Source organism: Pan troglodytes, chromosome 9, assembly GCF_028858775.2.
Source record: "Pan troglodytes isolate AG18354 chromosome 9, NHGRI_mPanTro3-v2.0_pri, whole genome shotgun sequence".
NCBI classification, from domain to species: Eukaryota; Metazoa; Chordata; class Mammalia; order Primates; family Hominidae; genus Pan; species Pan troglodytes.
Window position 1 is genome coordinate 10,532,523 of NC_072407.2, and position 10,888 is coordinate 10,543,410.

The 10,888-nt window shown below is 50.0% G+C and overlaps 1 protein-coding gene and 1 long non-coding RNA gene across 4 annotated transcripts; one reads left to right on the top strand and one right to left on the bottom strand.

The window, feature by feature from the left end:
• Nucleotides 1-1,068: 1,068 nt before the first annotated feature.
• Nucleotides 1,069-6,101, bottom strand: LOC129136402 (uncharacterized). Its single transcript, XR_010147121.1, has 3 exons — nucleotides 5,879-6,101; nucleotides 3,780-3,899; nucleotides 1,069-1,265 (listed from the first exon to the last, which is right to left on the bottom strand). It is a non-coding gene; the product is annotated as an uncharacterized LOC129136402 (long non-coding RNA).
• Nucleotides 6,073-10,803, top strand: SMPD1 (sphingomyelin phosphodiesterase 1). Of its 3 annotated transcripts, none has more exons than XM_001164317.8 (6): nucleotides 6,073-6,676; nucleotides 7,144-7,916; nucleotides 9,023-9,194; nucleotides 9,424-9,500; nucleotides 9,703-9,848; nucleotides 9,985-10,803. In XM_001164317.8, the coding sequence occupies exons 1-6, from the start codon at nucleotides 6,371-6,373 to the stop codon at nucleotides 10,023-10,025; spliced, it is 1,515 nt and encodes a 504-aa protein (XP_001164317.3). In that variant the 5' UTR covers nucleotides 6,073-6,370; the 3' UTR covers nucleotides 10,026-10,803. The 3 variants fall into 3 exon arrangements, with proteins under 3 accessions (XP_001164317.3, XP_508253.4, XP_063638761.1); XM_508253.9 differs by having other exon boundaries at nucleotides 10,005-10,803; XM_063782691.1 differs by having other exon boundaries at nucleotides 6,186-6,676; nucleotides 7,144-7,956; nucleotides 10,005-10,803.
• Nucleotides 10,804-10,888: the final 85 nt, after the last annotated feature.

The following is a 10,888-nucleotide window of genomic DNA, read 5'->3' on the forward strand; positions in this document are numbered from 1 at the left end:
AAGGGTCATCACAGCTTCAGCGCTCCTATGGGGTCCAACGAGACCTCTGACGGCATCACAGATCAACTTGCTCATTTACCCAAGTCTGCTTTCTTCCCTTTCCTTTCACAAGTGTTCATTTCATGAGCACTTTCTAATACATTTCTCTCTCATTAGTCTCTGTCTTAGAACCTGATTCCTAGAGAACAGTGTCATTAATTTTGAGGGAAGAGGGGCTTTTGATCACCTATCCAGAAGGATAAGGGCGTGTGATATGGCAGCAAGTGACGGTTCTATCAAAAACAACATGTATGAAAACACTGCATAAAAGAGGACTCAGCGGGCCGGGCACGGTGGCTCACGCCTGTAATCCCAGCACTTTGGGAGGCCGAGGTGGGCAGATCACGAGGTCAGGAGATCAAGACCATCCTGGCTAACATGGTGAAACCCCATCTCTACTAAAAATACAAAAAATTAGCTGGACGTGGTGGCGGGCGCCTGTAGTCCCAGCTACTCGGGAGGCTGAGGCAGGAGAATGGCGTGAACCCAGGAGACGGAGGTTGCAGTGAGCCGAGATCGTGCCACTGCACTCCAGCCTGGGCGACACAGCGAGACTCCATCTCAAAAAAAAAAAAACAAAAAAAAAGAGGACTCAGCAAATGAGAAAAGAGGATGTGATCAGGAAAGATGTTGTTATTGGGTATGTGCTAAGGCCTTGAAGATCAATAAATTTGGACCCTGGGGTCATCAGTGTCCTCCATAAGGAAGGATAGAGTGAATCTCTGTCCTGAATCTACTGTCCTGAATGGACAGTAACAATTACGGAGAAATGAGGCAACTTGAAATCCCTGACAGGGAAATGGGAGATGACGTTTCATAGCAAATTTACCAGGCTCTTTCATGCCTTGTACTTTGTTCATGACATCCCTCCTCCCTCCTTTTCCTACTGCCAAAATTTGAATCCTTGAAGATTATAGATCCAAGCCTACAGTTACGAAAAAGAAGTAGCTATAAGGAAGGAAAAGCCTTTTCCTCTATCCTCTTAAGTTCAGTGGCTGAGGCCTGTAAATTAAACTGGCAAAAGACAAATTAACAGGAGAAAAGGGTTTATTCATATGCACAGGGAACCACAAAAGAAGTAGCTGGCTCATCAAATGGTTGAAATTAGCCAGGCGTAGTGGCTCACGCCTGTAATCCCAGCTACTCGGAAGGCTGAGGCAGGAGAATCGCTTCAACCCAGGAGGCAGAGGTTGCGGTGAGCTGAGATCACGCCATTGCACTCCAACCTGAACAACAGTGAAACTCTGTCTCAAAAAAAAGGAAGGAAGGAAGGAAAAGGCTTACACATCTAACTTAGTAGGAGAAAGGGAAAGGGGAGAAAAGTTCCAGGGGAGAAAGAGGTTTCTTAAGGAAAGACAAAAGGGTTTTCAAAAGAACAAACGTGAGGCCAGAAAGTGTGTGATGCTGTGGTCTATGCCAGCATGTGTGGTCTTTCTGTCTTCTTCAGAGCCATTAAACTTCCCTGAAAAGGGTATTTATGTTGAGTTTACTCTTGGTCTCCCTCCTCAGAGTGGAAGCCTTGCTGAAGAGGGTATGTATGGCAGTCTTCATTTCTGATAAAAGAAAAATAGCTCAGAGCACTCTGAACTATGTGAGGTACGCAAAATGTATCAGGTCCAGAGAGACATGAGTATGGGACTTCAGTCATACACTCCACCCCTCACCCCCACCCTTGCTCCCACAAAACCAAGAAGTGGGGTGCAATTGTTTGTTCCTAGTCAGACATGCCTCACCCTTTATCTTCACATTCCTGGGATTTATGATACAAAGAACAAGGCATAGCCAATCAATAGCTTATGTTATTTTTATGTAAATTCTTGGTGAGCAACTTAGTGTCTATGAAAAGAGTGAAACTCTGTAAAATATTTGAAGAGATTTATTTTGAGCCAAATGAGTGACCATGGCCCGTGACACAGCCCTCAGGAGGTCCTGAGAACATGTGCCCAAGGTGGTCAGGGTGCAGCTTGGTTTTATACATTTTAGGGATGTATGAGACATCAATCAAATAAATTTGAGAAATACATTGGTTTGGTCAAGAAAGGTGGGACAATCTGAAGCTGGGGGATGGGGAGCTTCCAGGCTATAGGGAAATTTAAACATTTTCTGGTTGACAATTGGTTGAGTTTGTCTAAAGACCTGGGATCAATAGAAAGAAAATGTTCAGGTTAAGATAAAAGATTGTGGAGGCCGGGCACAGTGGCTCACACCTGTAATCCCAGCACTTTGGGAGGCTAAGGCAGGCGGATCACAAGGTCAAGAGATGGAGACCATCCTGGCCAACATCGTGAAGCCCCGTCTCTATTAAAAATATGAAAATTAGCTGGGTGTGGTGGCAGACGCCTGTAGTCCCAGCTGCTCGGGAGGCTGGGGTAGGAGAATTGCTTGAACCCGGGAGGCGGAGGTTGCAGTGAGCCGAGATTACGCTATTGCACTCCAGCCTGGGCGACAGAGTGAGACGCCGTCTTAAAAAAAAAAAAAAAAAGATTGTGGAGACCAAGGTTCTTTGAAGTCTCTTAGTGGCTGCCCTTAGAGACAACAGTTGACAAATGTTTCCTATTCAGACCTTTAAAAGGTGCTAGACTCTCAGTTAATCTCTTCAGGATTAGAGGGCCCAGAAGAAAAAGATCTATCTGTGTTATTAGAGATTCTTTACAGATGTAAATTTTCCCCCATAAGGTACGACTTTGCAGGGCCATTTCAAAATATGGCAAAGTGGCCGGGTGCGGTGGCTTACTCCTGTAATCCCAGCACTTTGGGAGGGCAAGGCAGGAGGATCACCTGAGGTAAGAAGTTCGAGACCAGCCTGGCCAGCATGGCAAAACCCCATCTTTATTAACAATACAAAAATTAGCTGGGCATGGTGGTGGTGGGTGCCTGTAATCCCAGCTACTCGGGAGGCTGAGGCAGGAGAATCCCTTGAATCTGGGTGGGGGAGGTTGCAGTAAGCCAAGATCACCCCATTGCACTCCAGCCCGGGCAATAAGAGTGAAACTCTGTCCCGCTCCCCACCCCCGACCAAAAAACATATATATATATATGGCAAAGAAACATGTTTTGGGGTAAAATATTTTGACTTTCTTCTTTGTCACGTAATTTTATGCCAGAGTATGACTGAAAAGTCAGTCACAATATATAGTGTTAAATAAAACCCAACTGATAAGAATTTCTGGTTTGTAGGGCATGACTCCCCAGACCCTTTCGATAGGAATTTGGGCAAGATAAGAAAAAATCAGAGCTTAGTCCTCATTAGGAACTGCCTCTTCTTCTCCTTTAAAAACCCACTTGTGACTTCTGCTAATTGGGAGCATATACTCAGGGCAACTTCAATCTTCGCTTCACAGTCTTCAAACTTGGCCCAAATAAACTCTCTACTTATATCAAGTTTGCCTTAGATTTTTCCCTTTAGGTTGACATTTCCCAGAAGTTTTAATCAGATGAAGAAAGCTCCCAGAAGGTTTATTTCTGCATCTATTGAATCTGAAATGTCTTCGGCTTAAAATAATTGTTATACCAACTCTGGTGTTCTGAATGGGTCCCCACACAGCAAAGAATAGAGCCAGAATGTTGCATTTGTGAAAGGAAAATAAAAACTCAGGACTCCAGTTGACTATGCCAAAAGGAAAAAAAATAAACTGAAAACTGAGTCATGCAAGAAGCTGCCTTTCCTTTTGTTCCTAAGCAGATAGCTACAGACAAAAGGTTAAATATTTACAAAATTAGCCGGGTGTGGTGGCACATGCCTGTAATCCCAGCTACTCCGTAGGCTGAGGCAGGAGAATCACTTGAACCCGGGAGGCAGAGGTTGTGGTGAGCCGAGATTGCACCATTGCACTCCAGCCTGGTCAACAACAGCGAAAACTCTGTCTCGAAAAAAAAACACAAAAGGTTAAATATCTCCACAGGCATATTTACTTTATCTTATGTAAAGTGCCAGATGAACACATAATTGAGTATCTCCCTACCTGCTCCTTTTCTCTTGCGACATGTGGATTGCCATACCCTTCTTCTTTCCCTCCAGCTCACTTTTCCCCTTTAAATATTGAAGCCCTCAAAATGATCTTTGGAGAAAGCCACAGACCACAGACTGTTTCTGCGATTCCGTGTTTATTTCTTCCAGCCATGTCCTTAACCTTGGCAAAATAAACCTCTAAATCGATTGAGACCTGTCTCAGACATGTTTTGCTTGACACATCCAAATTCCAGTTCCAGCACTTACTAGCTAGCTGTGGGATCTTGAGCCACTTACTTAATCCTACTTTCCTTCTCCGTAAAATGGGGATAATTATAATACCGACTTCCAAATTTGTTGTGAGGATTAACTTAAGGCAGAGTCCTCAGAAAAGTACCTATAGAGGGTTATTCGGGCCAACGGCCAAGGTTGAGGACTGCGACCCAGGACACACTTGCAAGTTGTCTTGGGGGAGCACTCTGGACAACAAAAGAGAGGCTCATATTTTCAAAGAAAGAAAGATGAATTAGGAGAGGAAGTGAATACAAAAGTTGTTCATCAGGAATTCTCATTGTTTACAGAAGTAACACCGGTTATACATTGTTTAGCGCTTGGCTATACATTGTTGAACTATAAGGTGTATGGCATTTAATGGCTACTTGGCATAGCAAGTGGTTTCAAGAGATAATTACTTAGCTCAAAGAAGAGTGAGAGTGACTGTTGCTACATTTTAAATGCCTGTCTGGGCCTGATAATTTAAAGGGGCTCATCTTCCTTAGATAAAAAGGTTTTGTTTTGTTTTGTTTTTCATAGTACATAATCTTTAAAATGCATGCTAATTATTACTGTGAGTACTCTATCTGAGATGATGTCCCCAGAACTGGGGGAAAAAAACACTTGTAAAAAATTATCAAAGGAAAGAACTGACAGGACTTGATAGCTCTGAGGATCCCTCAGAAGCACTCGTCAAACAGCTTAGGGTTTAATTGCTATTCTGCCACTTAACTTCTTTGTGCCTCATCCTATCTGTAAAGGGGGGTAATAATAGTATTTGTAGGGACCAAGGGAAACTTTCCCTTCGCCCTCTGAAATTCTGCTGAAAAATCAACCCACAAAAAACAGATTAATTGAAGAAAAGGCATAGAAATTTTATTAATGTGTCCACGGGGAACCACAGAGTGACTACCCACTTCCCAAACGAGTTCAGAAGCTTATGTGTCATTCAGGCAAAGCGGGTTATGGGAGTGAGGGGAAGAGGAATTCTGCTGAGGGAGAAGGAATGGATCAGGGAACAGATTAACTAGTACATTATCATGTGAAAGGGTCTGTTCAGGTGTGATTATATTCTTGGTTTTATAGGGAGGGGAAGAAAAAAACAGTTGTTCCTTCTGATGGGTCTGGACGCTTGGTAACGGCTTTGGGAGAAAGGGGGCGGGAGTAGGAAGGTCAGACAGACCTTAAGGCTTAACTTAGTAAGTCAAACCACCATATTTTGGGTATGGATTTCTGAGCCCCAATATAATAGGTACTTCTTAGGGTTGTTGTGAGAATTGAAGATTATTAATTATAAAGTGCCTGGGTTGGTGCTTGGCACATCGTAAACAACTCCATAAATGCTCGCTTTTACTGTCGTGGATACACGGAGGTGGGAGACCCAATTGGGTTCCAGCCCATGTTATTGGCCCCCATGGCTATATGGTCTTTACGGCTTCCTAGTCTCTTCACCATCTCTAAGGTTTGTTTCCTCATCTGAATCACAGGTGAGTGATTCTCAGGGTGACTCAAGAGGGCTGGTGCCAGTGGCAGAGCAAGGGAAATCGAGGGAAGGCGCCTTCGTGTCAGAGGCAACACACCCAGTGGGAGGATCCTGCCGGCCCTGCTCTCTCCTACCTTCCCTTCCCGGGCTCAACGCTGGGGTCGGTCTGGCAGCTATTCCGGGAATCTGAGCGCAGATTCTGACAAAGGAGACGTCTTCCACCGACCACATCACGTGGAGCTCCAAAGCACGAGCACGGCCTCCCGCGGCTGTGACCTCAAGGCGGAGCCCCTGGTGACCTCAGGGAGAGTCCCCACCCCCGCAGCCCGTGCGCCCGGGGCAGGGCGGGGGCAGGGAGAGGGGGCGGAATCGGGGCGGTCCCGGGAGCGCCCCGCCCGCTCCGCCTCCGCAGCGTTGACAGCTGCCCGCCACCGAGAGATCAGCTGTTAGAGATCAGAGGAAGAGGAAGGGGCGGAGCTGCTTTGCGGCCGGCAGCGGAGCAGTCAGCCGACTACAGAGAAGGGTAATCGGGTGTCCCCAGCGCCGCCCGGGGCCCTGAGGGCTGGCTAGGGTCCAGGCCGGTGGGGACGGGACAGACGAACCAGCCCCGTGTAGGAAGCCCGACAATGCCCCGCTACGGAGCGTCACTCCGCCAGAGCTGCCCCAGGTCCGGCCGGGAACAGGGACAAGACGGGACCGCCAGAGCCCCCGGACTCCTTTGGATGGGCCTGGTACTGGCGCTGGCGCTGGCGCTGGCTCTGTCTGACTCTCGGGTTCTCTGGGCTCCGGCAGAGGCTCACCCTGTTTCTCCCCAAGGCCATCCTGCCAGGTTACATCGCATAGTGCCCCGGCTCCGAGATGTCTTTGGGTGGGGGAACCTCACCTGCCCAGTCTGCAAAGGTCTATTCACCGCCATCAACCTCGGGCTGAAGGTGAGCACTGAAGGGGCTGCAGTGGAGGAGGCCGAAAGGAGTGCTGGGGCTGGGGGCTGGGTCTGATGCTGGTGCGCTGGGCTCAGAACGCATCCCTGATGGAGAGGGTGGCATCTACAATCCATCACTGAGTTTGCTCCCCTTTGGGGACACCCATGGCTACATGCCACCATCACCCCATTGTGACCTTTGTGAAGTAAGAAAATAATGCAGACAGTGCCTGAGGAAGTCAGCTTGCCAAGCAAAGGCCTCATGCCACAGGCCGCTGAGCTAAAGAAGAAGCGATGGCCTGGCGCTGCCTGAGTTACAGGGCAATATCTGGAAGGCAAAGGTGTGCACTGAGCTTGGTGCACTGAGTCCTGCCCAGCCCCAGTTTGGAAATGGAGGCCCAAGGGGTGGTGGCCAGGGGTTGGCCTTGTTCCTCTGCTCTGCCTCTGATTTCTCACCATGCGCTCCTCCCACTGCAGAAGGAACCCAATGTGGCTCGCGTGGGCTCCGTGGCCATCAAGCTGTGCAATCTGCTGAAGATAGCACCACCTGCCGTGTGCCAATCCATTGTCCACCTCTTTGAGGATGACATGGTGGAGGTGTGGAGACGCTCAGTGCTGAGCCCATCTGAGGCCTGTGGCCTGCTCCTGGGCTCCACCTGTGGGCACTGGGACATTTTCTCATCTTGGAACATCTCTTTGCCTACTGTGCCGAAGCCGCCCCCCAAACCTCCTAGCCCCCCAGCCCCAGGCGCCCCTGTCAGCCGCATCCTCTTCCTCACTGACCTGCACTGGGATCATGACTACCTGGAGGGCATGGACCCTGACTGTGCAGACCCACTGTGTTGCCGCCGGGGTTCTGGCCTGCCGCCCGCGTCCCGGCCAGGTGCCGGATACTGGGGCGAATACAGCAAGTGTGACCTGCCCCTGAGGACCCTGGAGAGCCTGTTGAGTGGGCTGGGCCCAGCCGGCCCTTTTGATATGGTGTACTGGACAGGAGACATCCCCGCACATGATGTCTGGCACCAGACTCGTCAGGACCAACTGCGGGCCCTGACCACTGTCACAGCACTTGTGAGGAAGTTCCTGGGGCCAGTGCCAGTGTACCCTGCTGTGGGTAACCATGAAAGCACACCTGTCAATAGCTTCCCTCCCCCCTTCATTGAGGGCAACCACTCCTCCCGCTGGCTCTATGAAGCGATGGCCAAGGCTTGGGAGCCCTGGCTGCCTGCTGAAGCCCTGCGCACCCTCAGGTACTTATCGTCCATGGAAACCCAGGAAGGGAAAAGAAAGGTGAATGAAAGTGAAGGGAAAAGGGAACCTGGGGCATTGTCTCTGATTGCTCTAGCATGAGTCCTTAGTGCTCTTCATTTGGCTCCCCTAATCTGACTCCTCCTTCCCTTTCTACTCTTTTGCCACACCAGGCTATTTTTTTTTTTTTTTAATTTTAGTTTAGTTTTTGTAGAGAGAAGATCTTGCTATGTTGCCCAGGCTGGTCTCAAACACCTAACCTCAAGCAATCCTCCCGCCTCGGCCTCCCAAAATGCTGGGACCACAGGCATCAGCTACTGCTCCTGGCCCTCTTTTTTTTTTTTTTTTTTGAGATGGAATCTTGCTCTGTTGCCCAGGCTGGAGTGCAGTGGCACCATCTCAGCTCACTACAGCTTCCACCTCCTGGGTTCAAGCAATTCTGCCTCAGCCTCCCAAGTACCTGGGACTACAGGTGCACGCCACCACACCCAGCTAATTTTTGTATTTTTAGTAGAGATGGGGTTTCACCATGTTGGCCAAGATGGTCTTGATCTCCTGACCTCATGATCTGCCCACCTCGGCCTCCCAAAGTGCTGGGATCACAGGCATGAGCCACTGCACCCGGCTTTCCAGCCCTCCCTTTCTACTCTTATCTTCACCACCCTACTTCAAAGGTCTGGCAGCATAACCTCTCTATGCCCCAGCTGTGTCTTTGCTCATGTTGGCCCTCTGGAAATGATTTCCCCCTTTTTTTTAAGTGCTCCAGTTTTTCCCACCTTATCCATCCCATGTCATCTTCCCTCTGTGTGGTCCTTGCTTCCCATTCTAGCTAACTCTTATCCCTCCCATGTCATCTTCCCTCTGTGTGGTCCTTGCTTCCCATTCTAGCTAACTCTTATCCCTCCCCCATACTCCTGGAGCCCTCTGCCCTCGGAGTCTTTTGTGTCACACAGACCCAATAATTAGAACTGTTTGGTCTCTGGCTAGACTGTGAGCTCCTTGCAGGTGGGGAAGATGTCATGTATGCTTTTACCCTCCACCCAAATGCCCAGCACAGGAGGACCAGGATTGGAACAAGTGTTGACCTCTCCTGTTTACTTTGTTTCAGAATTGGGGGGTTCTATGCTCTCTCCCCATACCCCGGTCTCCGCCTCATCTCTCTCAATATGAATTTTTGTTCCCGTGAGAACTTCTGGCTCTTGATCAACTCCACGGATCCCGCAGGACAGCTCCAGTGGCTGGTGGGGGAGCTTCAGGCTGCTGAGGATCGAGGAGACAAAGTGAGGGCCAGTAGTGGGAACACGGTGGTGCTGGGGGACAAGCAGGCTTCTGTTGAGCTGGAGCACCTCTGGGCACAGAAGTTTGATTTTCCTGGCATTCCCAACAAGTGTTCCCTGGGGATTCAGCTCATGGTCACTGTTGAAAGCCTTCATTCAGTCCCCCTTTCTCTAGCCAGGGCTGCCTGGACCCCTGGATGCCCTGATTACCATCCTTAATTCTCCTTACTAGGTGCATATAATTGGCCACATTCCCCCAGGGCACTGTCTGAAGAGCTGGAGCTGGAATTATTACCGAATTGTAGCCAGGTAGGACGGAGATGAGGGTGGGAATAGGGACAGGGTGAGTGTCTGAAGGCTGAAAATTGCCTTGAGCATCTCACCATCCCTGTTGTCCCATGGAGTGGGGAGGCTCCTCACTAGAACAGGTTGGAGAAAGAGGGCATCCTATCTCCCCAGATGTCTTCCTACCCCTCCCTAGAATCTTCTGAATGTAGTACCTTCTGGCCAGGTATGAGAACACCCTGGCTGCTCAGTTCTTTGGCCACACTCATGTGGATGAATTTGAGGTCTTCTATGATGAAGAGACTCTGAGCCGGCCGCTGGCTGTAGCCTTCCTGGCACCCAGTGCAACTACCTACATCGGCCTTAATCCTGGTGAGTGAGGCAGAAGGGAGCCTCCCTTATCCTGGAGTTGGTGGGATAGAGGAAGGAGGTTGGAGCCAGAGCCTGCAAAGCATGGGCAGGATGTGTGGCCCCTCCCTGGAGTTACCCTTGCTCCTTTCCCCTCCAGTCAGCCCCACTTCCTTGCAGGTTACCGTGTGTACCACATAGACGGAAACTACTCTGGGAGCTCTCACGTGGTCCTGGACCATGAGACCTACATCCTGAATCTGACCCAGGCAAACACACCGGGAGCCATACCGCACTGGCAGCTTCTCTACAGGGCTCGAGAAACCTATGGGCTGCCCAACACACTGCCTACCGCCTGGCACAACCTGGTATATCGCATGCGGGGCGACATGCAACTTTTCCAGACCTTCTGGTTTCTCTACCATAAGGGCCACCCACCCTCGGAGCCCTGTGGCACGCCCTGCCGTCTGGCTACTCTTTGTGCCCAGCTCTCTGCCCGTGCTGACAGCCCTGCTCTGTGCCGCCACCTGATGCCAGATGGGAGCCTCCCAGAGGCCCAGAGCCTGTGGCCAAGGCCACTGTTTTGCTAGGGCCCCAGGGCCCACATTTGGGAAAGTTCTTGATGTAGGAAAGGATGAAAAAGCCCAAATGCTGCTGTGGTTCAACCAGGCAAGATCATCCGGTGAAAGAACCAGTCCCTGGGCCCCAAGGATGCCAGGGAAACAGGACCTTCTCCTTTCCTGGAGCTGGTTTAGCTGGATATGGGAGGGGGTTTGGCTGCCTATGCCCAGGAGCTAGACTGCCTTGAGGCTGCTGTCCTTTCACAGCCATGGAGTAGAGGCCTAAGTTGACACTGCCCTGGGCAGACAAGACAGGAGCTGTCGCCCCAGGCCTGTGCTGCCCAGCCAGGAACCCTGTACTGCTGCTGCGACCTGATGCCGCCAGTCTGTTAAAATAAAGATAAGAGACTTGGACTCCAGACCCCTGTGTGACTGTCCCAATTTCTTCTTTCCAAGCAAGCAGGGCAAGGAGATCTTTGGAGCAAGATCATAACTGAGGCACAG

What these genes read in the sequence shown, in the direction of transcription:
- SMPD1 (XM_508253.9), top strand. Translation starts at nt 6,371, where the DNA reads ATGCCCCGCTACGGAGCGTCACTCCGCCAGAGCTGCCCCAGGTCCGGC. An exon ending in CTGAGGATCGAGGAGACAAA is followed by an intron (nt 9,195 to 9,423) that starts GTGAGGGCCAGT and finishes TCTCCTTACTAG; the next exon opens with GTGCATATAATTGGCCACAT. An exon ending in CTACATCGGCCTTAATCCTG is followed by an intron (nt 9,849 to 10,004) that starts GTGAGTGAGGCA and finishes ACTTCCTTGCAG; the next exon opens with GTTACCGTGTGTACCACATA.